The sequence below is a fragment of the Heptranchias perlo genome, chromosome 3, assembly GCF_035084215.1.
Source record: "Heptranchias perlo isolate sHepPer1 chromosome 3, sHepPer1.hap1, whole genome shotgun sequence".
In the NCBI taxonomy this organism is placed as follows: Eukaryota; Metazoa; Chordata; class Chondrichthyes; order Hexanchiformes; family Hexanchidae; genus Heptranchias; species Heptranchias perlo.
In genome coordinates this window covers 20,814,062-20,833,396 of record NC_090327.1, presented here as the reverse complement: position 1 = coordinate 20,833,396, position 19,335 = coordinate 20,814,062, and the positions used below count along the sequence as shown (strand labels likewise).

At 41.7% G+C, this 19,335-nt stretch overlaps 1 protein-coding gene across 2 annotated transcripts in view; it reads right to left on the bottom strand.

The window, feature by feature from the left end:
* Positions 1-19,335, bottom strand: part of dennd3a (DENN/MADD domain containing 3a) — a 130,280-nt gene that overhangs the window by 41,322 nt on the left and 69,623 nt on the right. For both annotated transcript variants that reach the window (XM_067978468.1, XM_067978469.1), the window contains exons 13-14: positions 9,566-9,747; positions 6,493-7,014 (exon numbers count right to left, since the gene is read on the bottom strand). In XM_067978468.1, the coding sequence (XP_067834569.1) occupies positions 6,493-7,014; positions 9,566-9,747 (704 nt within the window). The remainder of the gene's footprint in view (positions 1-6,492; positions 7,015-9,565; positions 9,748-19,335) is intronic.

Genomic DNA, 19,335 nt, shown 5'->3' with positions numbered 1-19,335 from the left:
CTATCAAGGTCAATTTTAGCCAAGCTAACCTTGAGCCTATGAGGGAATGCATGAAAACATTAAAATGAGAGGACACATTTAAAGGAAAGAATATGGAGGGAAAATGGGAAAATCTTAAGCGATTTTTTTAAAAAAAAATCAAAAGTAATTCATGCCTGAAATAAGTTGAGTAAAATGTGGATGATAAAGTATGGAAGAAATTAGGGAGAAGTAGAAATGTGCAACATTTTTAAATGTTTAAGAAAGGAACAGTACAGGGAGATCTATAGAAACAGACAGAGAAATGTGAAGAAACTGAAACAAGACACTGATTGAACACAAGAAAAATATAGCTGCAAAGAAAGAACAAAGCTTTCTTCAAATATGTCAGAATTAAGTAAACGTTAGAGACACATTGTCACTTAGAAATGAAAATAGGGAGATGGAGTCCGAAGACAGGGAAGTTGCTAAAATAGTGTTCGCAGTTGAAACAGGAAAATTGCCATACTTGATGAAACAGTTGGCATGTGAGTGTGCACCAATAATGTTTAAATTCATAAGGGAGGATAGAATAGATAGAGCATGCTCTAACATTTTCTGGAGCTCATGGGCGTCAAATCCTAGAAGATTGGCAAGTAGCAAATTGGCAGCATGATTTCAGGAGCAACAGTTTATGCTTAAACCAATTTATTAGACTTCTTTTGAGGAAATTACTGATATAGTAGGTAGGAGGAAGATAGTGGATGTTGTATTCCATGGATGGCTTTTAGCTGGTTTGTAGACAGCAGCAAGTTGTGGTGCAAGGGGAGGTACCTGCAGGCAGCTGGTTGCCAGTGCTGTGTCATGAGGGTCTGTTTTATGACCACTATTGTTTATCATTTTTATAAATGACTTGTAGGATGGAATTGTGCCCACAGTGCCTAAATTTGCAAATATTGAGCATTATTTGCCACTACTCCTAAATGTTATCAATGCGCACGAATGCAAAAGGAACTAGAAAAGCCAGGTTTCTGAGCAGAGAAGTGACAGATACAATTATAAAAGTGTAATGTTATGAGAGTCGACAGAGGGAAGGACAGTGCAGATTATGTACTAAATATGAACATGCTTAGTATCAGCAGTGCAGGCAATTAGGCAAGATTGAGGAGTTTGGAGATTTTGGATCCAGACACTTTTTTTTTGGGGGGGGGGGGGTATAAAATTCAAGAAAAAGGAGTCACAGTTTCAAATTAAGGACAAGAAAATTCAGAAATATGTTTCAGTAAAACAATGCTAAAAACGTTCCTAACAGTCCAAATAAGATTTTGTGTTGATTACAAAATCTTTCATTCTTTTGTTACTAAATTTTTCAATAAATACCATCCTAATTTCTAACCATTAAATGGAAGCTAATTTTGTTGTCGCTGGTATGTCACCTCTGGCCTGACCGAATAAACCCTTACAGCAGGAACGAGTCATTTAGAGGAAATGTTAGAACATTGATGAATACTCTTTTCACAACAATGGGAGGGTTAGTTTTACCAACGTTCAAGATAAGAACATAAGAAATAGGAGCAGGAGTAGGCCAATCGGCCCCTCGAGCCTGCTCCGCCATTCAATAAGATCATGGTTGATCTGATCCTAACCTCAAATCTAAATTCATGTCCAATTTCCTGCCCGCTCCCCGTAATCCCGAATTCCCTTTACTTCTAGGAAACTGTCTATTTCTGTTTTAAATTTATTTAATGATGTAGCTTCCACAGCTTCCTGGGGCAGCAAATTCCACAGACCTACTACCCTCTGAGTGAAGAAGTTTCTACTCATCTCAGTTTTGAAAGAGCAGCCCCTTATTCTAAGATTATGCCCCCTAGTTCTAGTTTCACCCATCCTTGGGAACATCCTTACCGCATCCACCCGATCAAGCCCCTTCACAATCTTATATGTTTCAATAAGATCGCCTCTCATTCTTCTGAACTCCAATGAGTAGAGTCCCAATCTACTCAACCTCTCCTCATATGTCCACCCCCTCATCCCCGGGATTAACCGAGTGAACCTTCTTTGTACTGCCTCGAGAGCAAGTATGTCTTTTCTTGAGTATGGAGACCAAAACTATATGCAGTATTCCAGATGCGGTCTCACCAATACCTTATATAACTGCAGCAATACCTCCCTGTTTTTATATTCTATCCCCCTAGCAATAAACGCCTACATTCCGTTGGCCTTCTTGATCACTTGCTGCACCTGCAAACTAACTTTTTGATTTTCTTGCACGAGGACCCCCTTTGTACTGCAGTACTTTCCAGTTGCTCGCCATTAAGATAATAACTTGCTCTCCGATTTTTCCTGCCATAGTGCATAACCTCACATTTTCCAATATTGTATTGCATCTGCCAAATCTCCGCCCACTCACCCAGCCTGTCCATATCCCCCTGCAGGTTTTTTATGTCCTCCTCACTCTCTACTTTCCCTCCCATCTTTGTATCATCTGCAAACTTTGATATGTTACACTCGGTCCCCTCCTCCAAATCGTTAATATAGATTGTAAAGAGTTGGGGACCCAGCACCGACCCCTGCGGAACACCACTGGCTACTGGTTGCCAGTCCGAGAATGTACCATTTATCCCAACTCTCTGCTTCCTGTTAGATAACCAATCCTCCACCCATGCCAGAATATTACCCCCAATCCAGTGATTCTTTATCTTGAGCAATAATCTTTTATGTGGCACCTTGTCGAATGCCTTCTGGAAGTCCAAATACACGACATCCACTGGTTCCCCTTTATCCACCCTGTACGTTATGTCCTCAAAGAACTCAAGCAAATTTGTCAGACATGACTTCCCCTTTGTAAAGCCATGATGACTTTGTCCTATTAAATTATGTTTATCCAAATGTTCTGCTACTGTCTCCTTAATAATAGACTCCAAAATTTTACCCACCACAGATGTTAAGCTAACTGGTCTATAATTTCCAGCCTTCTGCCTACTACCCTTTTTAAATAAGGGTGTTACATTGGCAGTTTTCCAATCTGCCGGGACCTTTGCCGAGTCCAGAGAATTTTGGAAAATTATTACCAAAGCATCCACAATCCCCACTGCCACTTCCCTCAAGACCCTAGGATGTAAGCCATCAGGTCCAGGGGATTTATCCGCCTTGAGTCCCATTAATTTACTGAGTACCAATTCCTAAGTGATTTTAATCGTATTTAGCTCCTCCCCACCTAGAGTTTGTCCAGTGTTGGGATATTCTTAGTGTCCTCTACCGTAAAGACTGAAACAAAATATTTGTTCAGCATTTTTGCCATCTCCATGTTTCCCACCATTAACTTCCCAGTCTCATCCTCTAAAGGACCTACGTTTGCCTTAGCCACCCTTTTTCTTTTTATATAACTGTAGAAACTCTTGCTATCCGTTTTTATATTTTTTGCTAATTTATTTTCATAATCTATCTTCCCTTTCTTAATCAATCCTTTCGTTACTTTTTGCTGTCTTTTGAAGACTTCCCAATCTTCTATCCTCCCACTAAGTTTGGCTACCTTATATGTCCTTGTTTTTAGTCGGATACTATCCTTAAATTCTTTACTAAGCCACGGATGGCTGTCATTTCTTTTACACCCTTTTTTCCTCAGTGGAATATATATTTTTTGAAAGTTGTAAAATAACTCCTTAAATGAACACCACTGCTCATGTACCGTCTTACCCTTTAATCTATTTTCCCAGTCCACTTTAATCAATTCCGCTCTCATACCATCATAGTCTCCTTTATTCAAGCTCAGTACGCTTGTTTGAGAACCAACCTTCTCACCCTCTAATTGGATATGGAATGTCCAATGTTATGGTCACTCATTCCAAGGGGATCCTTAACTAGGATATTATTAATTAATCCTGGCTCATTACACAGGACCAGGTCCAAGGTTGCTTGCCCCCTTGTTGGTTCAGTTACATACTGCTCAAGAAATCCATCCCTAATACACTCAATAAACTCTTCCTCAAGGCTACCCTGCCCAATTTGATTTGTCCAGTTAATATGATAGTTAAAATCCCCATAATTATAGCTGTTCCCTTATTACATGCCCCGACTATTTCCTGATTAATACTTCTTCCAGCAGAGTTGCAACTATTAGGAGGCCTATATACTCCGCCCACGAGTGTGTTTTGCCCCTTATTATTCCTTGTCTCTACCCAAACTGTTTCATTATCCTGATCCTTTGTCCCAATATCTTTTCTCTGTATTACAGTGATTCCTTCCCTTATTAACATAGCCACCCCACCTTCCCTTCCTTCCTGCCTGTCCTTCCTGATTCTTAAATACCCTGGCATATTTAATTCCCAGTCGTTGTCACCCTGCAGCCATGTTTCTGTAATGGCCACAAGATCATACCCATACGTCGTTATTTATGCCGTTAACTCGTCCATTTTGTTACGAATGCTACGTGCATTCAGATAAAGAATCAGTTTTGTGACACTTAGTTCCTGCTTTTTCCTTTTTTAACACTTTACCTTTTACTCCATGCCTTCCTGATACACTTTCCTCTGTCTCCCTGCTCAGGTTCCCAACCCCCTGCCACAGCTTTGATGCTGGGTTAATCGCCTTACACCTTCTAGTTTTCATTTTATCTGTCGTGCCTAAAGTACCTAAAGTACACTTTCTTTCCGCTGCTCTATGCTTTTCCCTTTCACTTGTTCTTGAACAACTGTTTGTACTATTTGTATTGTAGATTTCCCCTGGGTCTTCCCCTCTCTTGCTGCTCTCAACTTTATTCCCTTCTGACTCCCCGCTCAGGTTCCCATCCCCCTGCCACTCTAGTTTAAACCTTCCCCAACAGCACTAGCAAACCCTCCCGCGAGGACGAGATGTAGGCAAAACTGTTCAGAAAATAAACTGGTCACCTATGCCTTGTATAGGGAGGAGAGAACATATGTAGATTGGAATTCTACCTGGGAATTCTTCCATCATACAACCCAGGCCACGTTCTACATTCCTTCAGCACTAGAATACTGATTTTTCCCTAATCATGTTCACTGTACCATCAAAAGCTGATCCTTCAGCCATTTCATTTCTATCCTCTAAAGAAACACTTTGCCTTGATATCTCTCTCCCTGCCTTCAAAAACCCTTTTTCCCCCCCGCTGTGCCTTTAGTCAACACCTGCCTGCCCCCTCCCTATTCCTTCACTTTTGCTCCATTTCTCCCTCTTTTCAAATGCTAAGACATTCTTCTTTGTGAAAAGTGCAAAATAATTTCAAGTTGTTGTTGAATTCCTAATTAAACAGCTGAAATAGAAGCTGCAATTTCAGTTTTTTTTCAAAAAAACAAGGCTGAAACAAAACTTAACTATTTTGCTCAAGACAGCTAAAGCATCATTTCATATGTTTGGCAAAATAATTGGTAAACTTTAAACTAAACTTAAAAATAATGTATTAAAGTGTGACCATGCAACCAAACATTCCAGTTTCATTAATCAAAATCTGCACTTCCCAGATAGCAACTGACGTGCAATTTAGATCCTTACTCTTTACAGTACATTCCTAAAAAGACAGATTTGGAGAAATATTAATTTGCCATGTAATATATAAAAGGGGCGGGATCGCGGGAGCGGTCTGGAGAAAGATCGAAAGGTCGAGCGCAAGCAAGATCGAGAGAAAGAGAGAGATCGAGATCGAGAGAAAGAGAGAGATCGAGATCGAGAGAGAGAAAGAGAGAGATCGAGAGAGAAAGAGAGAGATCGAGAGAAAGAGAGAGATCGAGATCGAGAGAAAGATGCAAAGTAAAATCAGGTGGGGTGCATAACGGGGTGCCGATCCGATCCCATCAGTTTCAGGCTGAGTGGGTAAGGTTAAAATTACCCCAAAAAGATTAGCCTCAAATCCCTTCTCCAGTTCTCTGCTCGTTTGTTAAGCTAAACAGGCAATGTAGTTGCCATGGCTAAGACTCCTGTTGGTGTCTCTGGACAGAAACCAATCCAACATTAGAGATGCAAAAATCTGGACTGGATGCTGGACAATTTCCATTGTCTCAAACTAATGTGGTATGGAAAAACACAATTGTAATACACCTGGTATTCCAGTTAACTTTGTCCTAAATAACATCCTGAATAACTTGTGTGTTTCTGGGAGTTAATTCCTAGTGAATCAAATTGCAATTCATAGCAATAGCATAACGAACGATCCCAAAGTCTCTGAGGCAAAATAGGTAAAAAGTGTTAGAGGCTCACCTTGGATAATCCAGACAGGTTTCTGGATTTGATTATGGAATGCAGAAAGCACAAGGTCCTAAGAGCACTATTTTACTTAATGCAAATGTAGCCTTTAATCAAGTGGCCTTATTCGTTACATACCATCCATTGATTTTGGTTTGCTGATTTCTTGATTAATTGCATCAGGGATTCTACTTGAAACCCAAGGTTACTCTAATAATCAAGTTATATTCAGTTAATCAGGATAGAGGTACCAAAAAAGGGATCACAGTTCACTATATTTTCTACCATGTGAAAAAAGATATGGACAAAAGACACGTTTATGGAAAATGTGCCACTAACCTATAGTTAGGGCATCAAACAGCCGAAGAATGGTATCAACGTCCTTCACAATTCCAGATTCCTGGATCCGTTTCATAAAATCTTCTTGGTGCATGTGTGTTTTAGGCAGCTCAAAGGTTTTGACATGTTCATCAGATGCTGTCACATCTCGTTCTTTCTCTAACATTATGCTAATAAGTCGTTTTAGTTCCGGCTTCCGACCTGCATGGTTGCGTTGATCTGGTGACATTGCGCCTATCACTTTCTTTACAAGTTCTTTAGGGAAAATGTCACGGTCAGTCTTATAAAGGTTCTGGAAATCCGAGAGTGCCTCCAGAAATTTTTCCTGCATCAAATAAGCCAAGCCACGGAGATAGTAATATCTTGCCAATAAGCTTGAGCTTTCTGGTCCTGTGGCATTTATAGCTCTGCTCAGCAGGTTGATGGAATCTGTATACCATGCAATGACACTGGAATAAATAAGTGGGGAGCTAAACTCTGGCAACTTGAATGTTCTTATTGATTTTGCGCTTCTCTTCATTGCTGAAAAAAAAATTAAATTGACTAGAAATCAATCATTCAACAGGATGTCGATTAAGACTTTCAATGCATCTATTTTTCCAATGCACTTGCTAATCATTTGCATCTCTGAAAGGAAGGTTCCTTATTTGAAAAGTACTCTAATTTTAGAAAAATGCTTTTATTGCATTTAAACTTTAACTTGATGCTGTATGATGGGTAACTACCTGAATTGCAGTTAAGTCTTTTAACACAAATAAGCTATTACTTTTGGACCTATGCTTATACATTTTATCAATATACTAGTATTTTGCAATATGAAAGTATAGTTCTCAGAAAAGATAGTTGATGAAGGTCTCCTCTATCTGCTGGATGTAATGGTCCTATGTTAATTGAGTTTGAACAGTCTCAATCCATGGGCATAGCCATACAGCATATAACTGCCCTATTTGCAGAGGCACCCTTTGTTGCAAAAAAGCCAAACCAATCCACATTGAGGAGACAGTTTTATTCATTATCTCTTTCCCTATGACTATTACGGAAGTGTCAACTTAACCATGATAATTGACAAAACTGTGCAAATGTAGGGGTATGAAACAACTTTCAATTAAAAAAGTAACCAATTAAATATTTTAAATGAAGTTATGGGTACATGATTTGAATCATGTTGTTCCCTAGTCTAAGTAAGTTAAATCTATCTTTGGATGCAGTTTTACTATCACTTCTGCATTGATGTGCGGCTAAAATTACAACACGGAAACAGGCTGTTCATCCCATTCATTCAGTCTGTGCTGGTGTTTCTCCTCCATACGAGAATTACTCCTAATTCATGTGTCAACCCAGTTTCTATATCCCTTTATTCCCCTTTCCTTCAATCACCGACCTAACCGTAAATTCTTAAATGTTGACATGGCCTCTGCTTCAGTGATGAGCTCCAGTGGTGCATTCTACGGCCATACAACTTTCAGTTTCTCCTGGTCTCTGACCTACATCTCTTACATTTAATCCATAACTATGCCCCCTTATTCTAGATTCATCAATCACTGGAAACAAGCTATTTCGATCTACTCTGTCCCAACCCTTCATAATTTTAAACAGATTTATCAAATCATCCCCTAATATTGTTTATTCTAACAAAAACAGCCCCAATTTTTCCAAGTCTTTCTTTGTATCACATATTCATAGTATGGTACAGCACAGGAGGCTGCCATATGGCCCATTGTGCCTGTGCCAGCTCTGGGAAATAGCTGTCCAATCAGTCCCACTCCCCTGCTCTTTCCCCATAGCCCTGTAAATTTCTCCTTCGTATTTCCTCGCACCACACAGCATTTTAGCGAATATTGCCTTAATATCCTTCCTTTAGTATGGAGCTCAAAACTGCAACACACAGTACTCCAACTATGGTCTTCAGAGCATCATACTGCTCTTTCCCCAAAACCTTGCAAACTTCTCCTTTTCAAGTATATATCCAATTACCTCTTGAAAGGTTTTACATAGATTCACAATTACATCTCAACTTTTATATTCAATACATCTTGGAATAAAATACATTATTCTATCAGCTTTCTTAAAAAAATCCACTTAAGGTGCAGCTTTTAACATCTTGTGAACCTGAATCACCAAATCCCTCTGCTCTTGCACATCACCCGGTTTTCCCCAATGTACAAGTACTACTTTCATTTTTTTCAAACCAAATTATACCATCTCACATTTACAGACAATGAATTAATCTGCCACTTTTTTGTCCATTATACTATCTTGTTTCGCATCAGAGTAAAAGTGGTAGTAAAACTCTGGCTCAGTGCACTAAAGCCAAGTGGTTTGAGACCATTTTGTACCAGTTTGCATCAGTGCAGTACAACAGCTGATTGGACCTCCTGGGCACTTTATAAACTTCTTTCAATTTATTAATCTTGGGAGAAAGTGAACTACCCTCTCACTAATATTAAAGACCAAGGGAGCAGGTGCGTTGACACACAATTGCAAAGAGCTCTTTAGTCACAAACCTCAGTGTAATCTGCAATAGAACTGTGGTCTACATCACACTCCATAGCTATCAGTTTAAGACTGGTAACCTAAATCAATGCTGCAATCCACCAATACACACTGCAATAACCAATATATTTTCCTATTACTACAATCCACTACTCCTCCATCCTCTCAAGCAAGGAGAGTGGATAAACAGTCTGAGCCATTGGCTTCTTTGCAACTGTCAAGTGTTATACAGAATAGTTTTGTAGTCAGGATTGGGACTAGCTCTTAGCGTCCACCAAAGATAGAATGCAAAACTGGTATCTGAGAAGCCATTTGAAAACCAGCAAAAATAGGATAGCCAAGTTTGAATGACTGTCGAGGTAGGAACTTAAACCTGTGCACTGAGTAGAATCTCAAGATGCTAGTTTTAAAAAAACAAGACTAACAAAAAAAAATTGAAAAGGCCATTAGAATTAAATTATTATAGGAACTTAATGGGAAAATACTTAAAATAAACACATTCTTTATGTAGGTGAACAGCAAACATTGGAAAAGGAATAATACAACATTTAACTGAATCTTTACCAATAATTCTTAGTACCATTTTCAGGCTTGTTCTTCCTCAAAGACAGATGCTCAGCTGAAAAATCATGCAAGATATCCACTGGTAGATTTGGCATGCTTGCAGCCAATCGCTTAATCATCAAGAAGTCAGAATTATGTTCCTTCCTCATAGCCATCTCTTCCATCGTGGGCCTCCGTGGACTATCTAGCATCTTCGTCCTAGAACAATGTCATCAACCAATAAGCTGCTGCTTAAAGCAATGGAGTATTTACAACAGGTCAGTGTGCTAATGAATAAGAAAAATGAAATCACTTATTTTTCCTTTGAGGTAACACAATAATTCCTGCTGAATTTGTCTAAGGTTAGAGTTTGTGGATTCTCTGGTCTCTGTTATGTAGTGGGGGACTGCTGTTCAGCAAGGGCCCTTGAGTATACCTTTTTAATTGAAGTGAAATTGGTGGGATTCATTTAATTTGAATTAATTAGTTAAAGGGTAAGTCATGTCAGGACAGCCCAGCCCCGTGTTATGCTCTTCCTGCTCTATGTGGGAAATCAGGGACCCTTCCGGTGTCCCTGACGACCATGTGTGCGGGAAATGTATCCAGCTGCTGCTACTGACAAACCGCATTGCGGCACTGGAGCTGCGGATGGATTAATTAAGGAGCATTCGCGATGCTGAGAACGTCGTGGATAGCACGTTTAGTGAGATGGTCACACCGCAGGTAAAGGTTGTACAGGCAGGAAGTAATTGGGTGACCACCAGGCAGAGTAAGAAGAGCAGGCAGGCAGTGCAGGGGTCCCCTGTGGCCGTCCCCCTCTCAAACAAATATACCGCTTTGGATATTGTTGAGGGGGATGACTTATCAGGGGAAGGCAGCAGCAGCCAACTTCCTGGCACCAGGGGTAGCTCTGCTGCACAGGCTGGGAGGAAAAAGAGTGGAAGAGCTATAGTGGTAGGGGATTCTATCGTAAGGGGAACAGACAGGCGTTTCTGTGGCCGTAAACGTGACTCCAGGATGGTTTGTTGCCTCCCTGGTGCCAGGGTCATGGATGTCACTGAGCGGCTACAGGGCATTCTCAAGGGGGAGGGTGAGCAGGCAGAGGTCGTGGTCCACATTGGGACCAACGACATAGGTAGGAAGGGAGATGAGGTCCTGCATCAAGAATTTAGGGAGCTAGGTAGCAGATTAAAGAGCAGGACCTCAAAGGTTGTAATCTCTGGATTACTCCCAGTGCCACGGGCTAGTGAGTATAGAAATAGGAGGATAGAACAGATGAATGCGTGGCTAAAGAGTTGGTGCAGGAGGGAGGGTTTCAGTTTCCTGGATCACTGGGCCTGCTTCTGGGGAAGGTGGGACTTGTACAAGTCGGACGGGTTGCACCTGAACCAGAGCGGGACAAATATCCTTGCGGGGAGGTTTGCTAGCACTGTTGGGGGGGGGGTTTAAACTAACTTGGCAGGGGGATGGGATACAGAGTGGAGCTACAATAGGGGGTGATGTGCAGCCAAATATAGAGAAAAAAACAAGTCAGCTTGGAAGACAGGGCAAATATGTGAGGGCAAGGCTGGATGGCATCTATTTTAATGCAAGGAGTCTTGCGAATAAGGTGGATGAACTGAAGGTGTTGATAAACACATGGGAGTATGATATTGTTGCTGTCACAGAGACATGGTTGAGGGAGGGGCAAGACTGGCAGCTCAATATTCCGGGGTACAGAATCTTCAGGCAAGACAGAGGGGGAGGTATAAGAGGAGGGGGGGTCGCAATATTAATTAAAGAATCAATTACTGCCATAAGGAGGGATGATATATTAGCAGGTTCCTCTAATGAGGCCATATGGGTGGAGCTTAAAAACAAAAAGGGGGCAAGCACTTTGATGGGAGTGTACTATAGGCCCCCAAACAGTCAGGGGGAGATAGAGGAACAGATATGTAGGCAAATCTCAGAAAATTGTGCAAATAATAGGGTAATAATAGTGGGGGATTTCAACTTCCCCAATATTAACTGGGATACTCAGAGTGTAAAAGGCTTAGAGGGTACAAAATTCTTAACGTGCATCCAGGAGAGCTTTTTGAGCCAGCATGTAGAAAGTCCTACAAGAGAGGGGGCGGTACTGGACCTAATTCTAGGGAATGTGGCCGGCCAAGTGGAAGAAGTGCTAGTAGGTGAGCACTTTGGTGACAGTGACCATAATTCGGTGAGATTTAAGGTGGTCATGGAAAAGGACAGGGAGGGGCCGAATCAAGGTTCTAAATTGGGGGAAGGCCGATTTTAATAGGATAAGGCAGGATCTGGCCAAAATGGACTGGGATCAGCTGCTTGTAGGAAAATCCGCATCGGAGCAATGGGAGTCTTTCAGAAGGGAGATTGAGACCATACAATGGCAACATGTTCCCGTAAAGGTCAAGGGTGGTTCCAAGAACTCCAGGGAACCTTGGATGTCAGGGGATATACGAGAATGGATTAGGAAAAAAGAGGGCTTTTGGCAGATACAAAAGGCTAAAGACGGAGGAAGCCCTAGAGGAGTACAAAAAGTGCAGGGGGATACTTAAAAAAGAAATTAGGAGATCAAGGAGGGGCCATGAAATAACACTGGCGAGCAAAATAAAGGAAAATCCTAAGATGTTTTATAAGTATATTAAGGGTAAGAGGATGACTAGGGAAAAAATAGGGCCCATTAGGGACAAAAATGGCAATGTGTGTGTGGAGCCGGCAGATGTAGGAGGGGTTCTAAATGAATTTTTTGCATCTGTTTTCACTATGGAGAAGGACGATGTAGACATAGAAATACGGCAGGGGGACTGTGATATACTCGAACATATTAACATCGAGCGGGAGGAGGTATTGGCGGTTTTAGCAGGCCTAAAAATGGATAAATCCCCAGGCCCGGACGAAATGTATCCCAGGCTACTGTGTGAGGCAAAGGAGGAGATTGCGGGGGCTCTGACACATATATTCAGAACCTCTCTGGCCACAGGGGATGTGCCAGAGGACTGGAGAACCGCTAATGTAATACCATTATTCAAGAAGGGGAGTAGGGAAAAACCGGGGAACTACAGGCCAGTGAGCCTAACATCAGTGGTAGGAAAATTATTGGAAAAAATTCCGAAGGACAAAATTAGTCTCCACTTGGAGAAGCAAGGATTAATCAGGGATAGTCAACATGGCTTTGTCAAGGGAAGATCATGTCTGACTAATTTGATTGAATTTTTTGAGGGGGTGACTAGGCGTGTGGATGAGGGTAACGCAGTGGATGTGGTATACATGGATTTCAGTAAGGCCTTCGATAAAGTCCCCCACAGGAGACTGGTCAAGAAGGTACGAGCCCATGGAATCCAGGGTGCCTTGGCACTTTGGATACAAAACTGGCTTAGTGGCAGAAGGCAGAGGGTGATGGTCGAAGGTTGTTTTTGTGACTGGAAGCCTGTGGCCAGTGGGGTACCACAGGGATCGGTGCTGGGTCCCTTGCTGTTTGTGGTCTACATTAATGACTTGGATATGAATGTAAAAGGTATGATCAGTAAGTTCGCTGATGATACAAAGATTGGTAGGGTGGTGAATAGCGAGGAGGATAGCCTCAGTCTGCAGGACGATATAGATGGGTTGGTCAGATGGGCGGAACAGTGGCAAATGGAATTTAACCCGGAAAAGTGCGAGGTGATGCACTTTGGAGGGACTAACAAGGCAAGGGAATACACAATGAATGGGAGGACCCTTGGCAAGACAGAGGGTCAGAGGGATCTTGGTGTGCAAGTTCACAGATCCCTGAAGGCGGCGGAACAGGTAGATAAGGTGGTAAAGAAGGCATATGGGATACTTGCCTTTATTAGCCGAGGCATAGAATATAAGAGCAAGGAGGTTATGATGGAGCTGTATAAAACACTGGTTAGGCCACAGCTGGAGTACTGTGTGCAGTTCTGGTCGCCACACTACAGGAAGGATGTGATCGCTTTGGAGAGGGTGCAGAGGAGATTCACCAGGATGTTACCAGGGCTGGAGCGCTTCAGCTATGAAGAGAGACTGGGAAGATTGGGTTTGTTTTCCTTGGAGCAGAGGAGGCTGAGGGGGGACATGATTGAGGTGTACAAAATTATGAGGGGCACAGATAGGATGGATACCAAGGAGCTTTTTCCCTTCGTTGAGGGTTCTATAACAAGGGGACATAGATTCAAGGTAAAAGGCGGGAGGTTTAGAGGGGATTTGAGAAAGAACTTTTCACCCAGAGGGTGGTTGGAGTCTGGAACTCACTGCCTGAAAGGGTTGTGGAGGCAGGAACCCTCAACATTCAAGAAGCATTTGGATGAGCACTTGAAATGCCATAGCATACAAGGCTACGGACCAAATGCTGGAATATGGGATTAGAGTAGACAGGGCTGATGGCCGGCGCGGACACGATGGGCCGAAGGGCCTCTATCCGTGCTGTATAACTCTATGACTATGACTCTAAATAGGATATAAGGAATCAGAATATGATGATATGGTGGTACATCAGACCAATATATTCTAAAGTAATAGAACCCAGGAAGTAATTTTGAAAATTGTACCAAAAGGAAAAACCAAGCTGCATTACTCTCATCTACATCCTAATAACTGGTTTAAAGGGTTGGAATGGTGACTTAATGTGACAGAAGAAACTAACTTAGAAGATGGAAGAGTAAGCAAACAAGACAAGCATCATCACTCGAATCTCAGCCAGTGTTGCAGTATACAGGTTTATCAGCTGTGCCATGCAGTTATAGATCAGGATGCAAGTCCACAATTCCCCTCTCAAGTCGTTTAGGTTCTCACCCGAGCTGTTGGGAAGGACAGATGTGACGCTTTCTCACAGGCAAGGTAAACTAAACAGTTGAGTCAGTCTGGTGTGTTTTTGTGAACATTCGACCAGACTGTTGTGGAATGACATTGACAGAAACAAAGCAGCATTTACTCATGACACATCTCCCCTTTCCACCCACCAAAAGGGAAACAGAGCAGGGCATGGGGAATCTAAAGAGGAAAAAGGGTCAAAATTGTCTTTTTCAAAAAAGACTGTTGGGTATACAAATTATGTTGAAGGTTCAAATATCTTTCTAAACTCTAGCTCATGAAACCATGAATTATGATTTTAGCAGAGGTGAGGTAGGTATGTTGGTGGGCACTGTTACAGAGATGTATGTAAGCCATTTGGGTGACAAACTGGATGTAGAATTTGAAACACAGGTCAGTCAAACAAGACAGAGGTTGCACTGTTGGGTTCAACTTGAGCAAACAGCTAGGAATAGGGTGCAGAGAGATTGAGATTAGCAGAGACATACTGGTCAATATAGAAAACTGGCAAAAGCAGATATTACTTTTACAAACATACGAATTAAGAGCAGGAGTAGGCCATTCGGCCCCTCGAGCCTGCTCTGCCATTTGATAAGATCATGGCTGATCTGATTGTGACCTCAAACCTACTTTCCCGGCTACGTACTATAACCTTTGACTCCCTTGTTAATCAGGAATCTATTTAAATCCACCTTAAAAATAGTCAATGACCCTGCCTCCACCGTTCTCTGGGGGAGTTCCACAGACTCATAACCCTCAGAGAAAAAATTTCTCCTCATCTCAATCTTAAATGGGAGACCTCTTATTTTTAAACTGTGGCTCCTAGTTCTAGTTTCTCCCACAAGGGGAAACATCCTCTCATCATCTACCCCTTCTAGTCCCCTCAGGATCTTATATGTTTCAAGAAGATCACCTCTCATTCTTCTAAACTCCAGTGTATGCAGGCCCAACTTGTCCAACCTTTCCTCATAAGATAACCCCCTTATCCCAGGAATCAGTCGAGTGAACCTTCTCTGAACCGCCTCCAAAGCAATTATGTCCTTTCTTAAATAAGGAGACCAAAACTGAATACAGTATTCTAGATGTGGCCTCACCAATGCCCTGTACAACTGCAGCAAAACATCTCTACTTTAATATTCCATTCCCCTTGCAATAAATGACACCATTTCATTTGCCTTCCTAATCACTTGCTATACCTGCATACTAACTTTTTGTGATTATGTACTAGAACACCCAGATCCCTCTGCACCTCAGAGTTCTGCAATCTCTCTCCATTTAAATATACTGCTTTTCTATTCCTCCTGCCAAAGTGGACAAGTTCACATTTTCCCACATTATACTCCATCTGCCAAATTTTTGCCCACTCACTTAACCTATCTCTATCCCTTTGCAGACTCCTTATGTCCTCTTCACAACTTACTTTCCTACCTACCTTTGTGTCATCAGCAAATTTAGCAACCATACATATGGTCCCTTCATCCAAGTCATTGATATAGATTGTAAAATGGTTGAGGCCCAAGCACTGATCCCTGTGACACTCTACTCGTTACATCTTGCCAACTTGAAAATGACCCATTTATGCCTACTCTCCATTTCCTGTTAGCTAACCAATCCTTTATCCATGCTAATATGTTACCCCCGACACCATGAGCTCTTATTTTGTGTAGTAGCCTTTGATGTGGCACCTTGTGAAAAGCCTTCTGGAAATCCAAGTACACCACATCCACAGGATCCCCATTATCCAGGTTGCTTGTTACTTCCTCAAAGAACTCTAATAAATTAGTCAAACACGATTTCCCTTTCACAAAGCCATGTTGACTCTGCCTGATTGCATTGAGATTTTCTAAGTGCTCTGCTATAATCTCCTTAATAATAGATTTTAGCATTTTCCCTATGACATATTAAGCTAACTGGCCTGTAGTTTCCTGCTTTCTGTCTCCCTCCTTTCTTGAATAGAGGAGTTACATTTGCTATTTTCAAATCTGATGGGACCCTTCTAGAATCTAGGGATTTTGGAAAATTAATACCAATACATCTACTATCTCTGTAGCCACTTCTTTTAAGACCCTGGGATGAATTCCATCAGGACCTGGGGACGAGTCAGCTTTTAGTTATAATATTTTTTTCAGAACCCTTTCCCTGTAAATGTTTTAAGTTCCTCCCTCCCTTTCACGTCTTGATTCACAATTATTTCTGGCATGTTATTTGTATCCTCTACAGTAAAGACGGACGCAAAATATCTGTTCAATTTATCCGCCATTTCTTTATGCCAGTGTATCTTTCTTTTACCCCAGTGTATCTCTGGATAATTCATGGCACCCATTATTATGGCCCATCGTTCCTGCATTTCTCCCTAATTTATCTACATATCTCTTCCTCTAAATCCTTTCCATTGTTCCATTCTTACTCCTCAACACCAGCTTTTGTACCAACCCCTACATCATCCCTAAGTTCTTGTGCTATAACAGAATCTTGAATAACGTTATCAAACTCCTTTTTTCCCCTACTCTTTCCTCCTTAATATTTTGTAATCAGGAATGTTCACTTCTCAGTCCTACCCTAGTCCAAGCCACATCTCTACTAATCATTATGTCATACCCCCTCCACAGCAATTTATGCCTATACTTAGTAATTTTATTCACAATACATACAACTCAAATCTCTCTCTTTCTACTCGTTTTAATTTCTCCTCCTCCTTCTGATCTGTTTTTCTCTTTAATATCTCCTATACTCTTTGCCCCTTCAGCTTCCTCATCTTGTTCTTACCTTTGCCCGCCATAATAGTTTAACGGCCCCCCCTCCACTCCCACTGTATTCTAATTACGCTTCCAGTGAGGTCATCGGTCACAGTCTTATTCGCTCTTTGGAAACTACTCGCCACAATGTCATGGTTTTGCTTAGAGTTTGCTCTACTCCAAGTGGTTGTCATTGTCAACAGTTTGTAACGCTGAAGGTCTGTGTGTCAATTCATCTCTGGCAGAAGTTCCCTACACTGCCTTCTGTCTCTTCTTAACCTGATGGACGGTCACCCATTTCCCTTCCTCACTAACTTGCTCTGTCTGTGGCATGACCACTGCCGAGAACGTACATCCGAAGAACCCTTCAGCATTCGAAAAGCAACAGACTGTTGCCAGCTGCTCCTCACACTCAGAAACCATGAGCTTGAGTGCAAACTGTCAAGAGATCTTTCATGCATGTGTGTTACCTTGGACACACTCAGCGTTCAGGATCTCCCACATCACGCAGACACTGCACATTATGGGCTTTAGCTGTCTTCCCCCCTCCCCCAATACTAACCTGAAGAATTTTCTCTTAAGTTTTTGTATTGATTTTATCAAACATTTAACGGTTCAACCCTCAAGGTTAATTTTAGGCCAAATGAACGTCACAGCTCCACTCACTCTAAAGACAGAACACTTGCTGAAGCTAACCTTCAAACTCTCCTGACCTTTTGCACTCCACTGGCATCTTGCAGCTCAAGACAAAAGTGGTAGATGATGATTTATAATGTAGAATTCTCTTCGTACTCAACTGCATGATTTTATTTTAAATGTTGATTTGAATTTACATTTTCTGTAACAGTTATATCATGGGATTTCGAAACTTCAAGTACACAACAGTAGAAAGGCATCCATTACAACAGAAATTTGGAGAGGACAGCATTCCAAATCATGGGATGCTAAAATTATTATTCATAGAAAAGTAATTACCACTAGGTAGATGAAACAATTCAACCTACAAAAATTAACAGAGTGCTGGATTGTCACTGACATGGACTTGAAACCAAACCAAACAAATGCCCAATTTATGCAATGGTATGACTATATTTCTTCCCAAAATTCAAGAAAGACTTGCATTTATATAGTGCCTTTCAAGACCTCAGGACATACCAAAGCGCTTTACATGCAATTAAGTACTTTTTGCAGCGTAGTCACTGTTGTAACGCAAGAAACACGGCAGCCAATTTGCGCACAGCAAGCTCCCACAAACAGCAATGTGATAATGATTAAACAAATCGCTGCGTTATAAAAAGGTTTAGTGTGAAAAACAAATGCAACATAACCAGATGACAACCAAGGAAAAATAGAGTAGGCAGTGTAGAGGACATATGGAAGATAAAGTTGTCAGAGGGCATTCAGGCACTGAAAGGTGCAGTCACTAATTTAGACCAACCCTGTTCGAGAAAGCTGGACCCTAAGCCCGATCCTCCTACTAGAAGGGAAAAGAGTAAGAGTCGAGAGAAAACGAAAATGTTTTTTCTGAAGTAGCTCTATGATAAATTACCATGCAAGATTTAGTATGGCTCCTCGAGCCTGCTCGGTCTTTCAATAAGATCATGGTTGATCTTCGACCTCAATTCCACTTCCCTGCCCTATCCCCATACCCCTTCATTACCTTAGTGTCCAAAAATCTATCGATCTCAGTCTTGTATATACTTAATGATTAAGCATCCACAGCCCTCTGGGGTGTTGAATTCCAAAGATTCACGACCCTGAGTGAAGATATTTTACCTCATCTCAGTCCTAAAGGGCCGACCACTTACCTTGAGACTACGACCCCTAGTTCTAGACTCTCCAGCCAGGGGAAACAGCCTCTCAGCATCTACCCTGTCAAGCCTACTGAAAATGTTATACGTTTCAATGAGATCACCTCTCATTCTTCAAAACTCCAGAGAATATAGGCCCATTCTACTCAATCTCTCCTCAAAAGTACAATCCTCTCATCCCAGGAATCAATCTAGTGAACCTTCATTGCATCCCCTCTAAGGAAAGTATATCCTTCCTTAGCTAAACAGACCAAAACTGTACATAGTACTCCAGGTGTAGTCTCACCAGAGCGCTATATCGTTGCAGCAAGACCTCCTCACTCTTAGCTCTGCAGTCCTGCCACATCCAGTCGTGAATGGTGGTGGACAATTAAACAACTGATGAGAGGAGGAGGTTCCATGAACATCCCCATCCTCAATGATGGCAGAGCCGAGCACGTGAGTGCATAAGA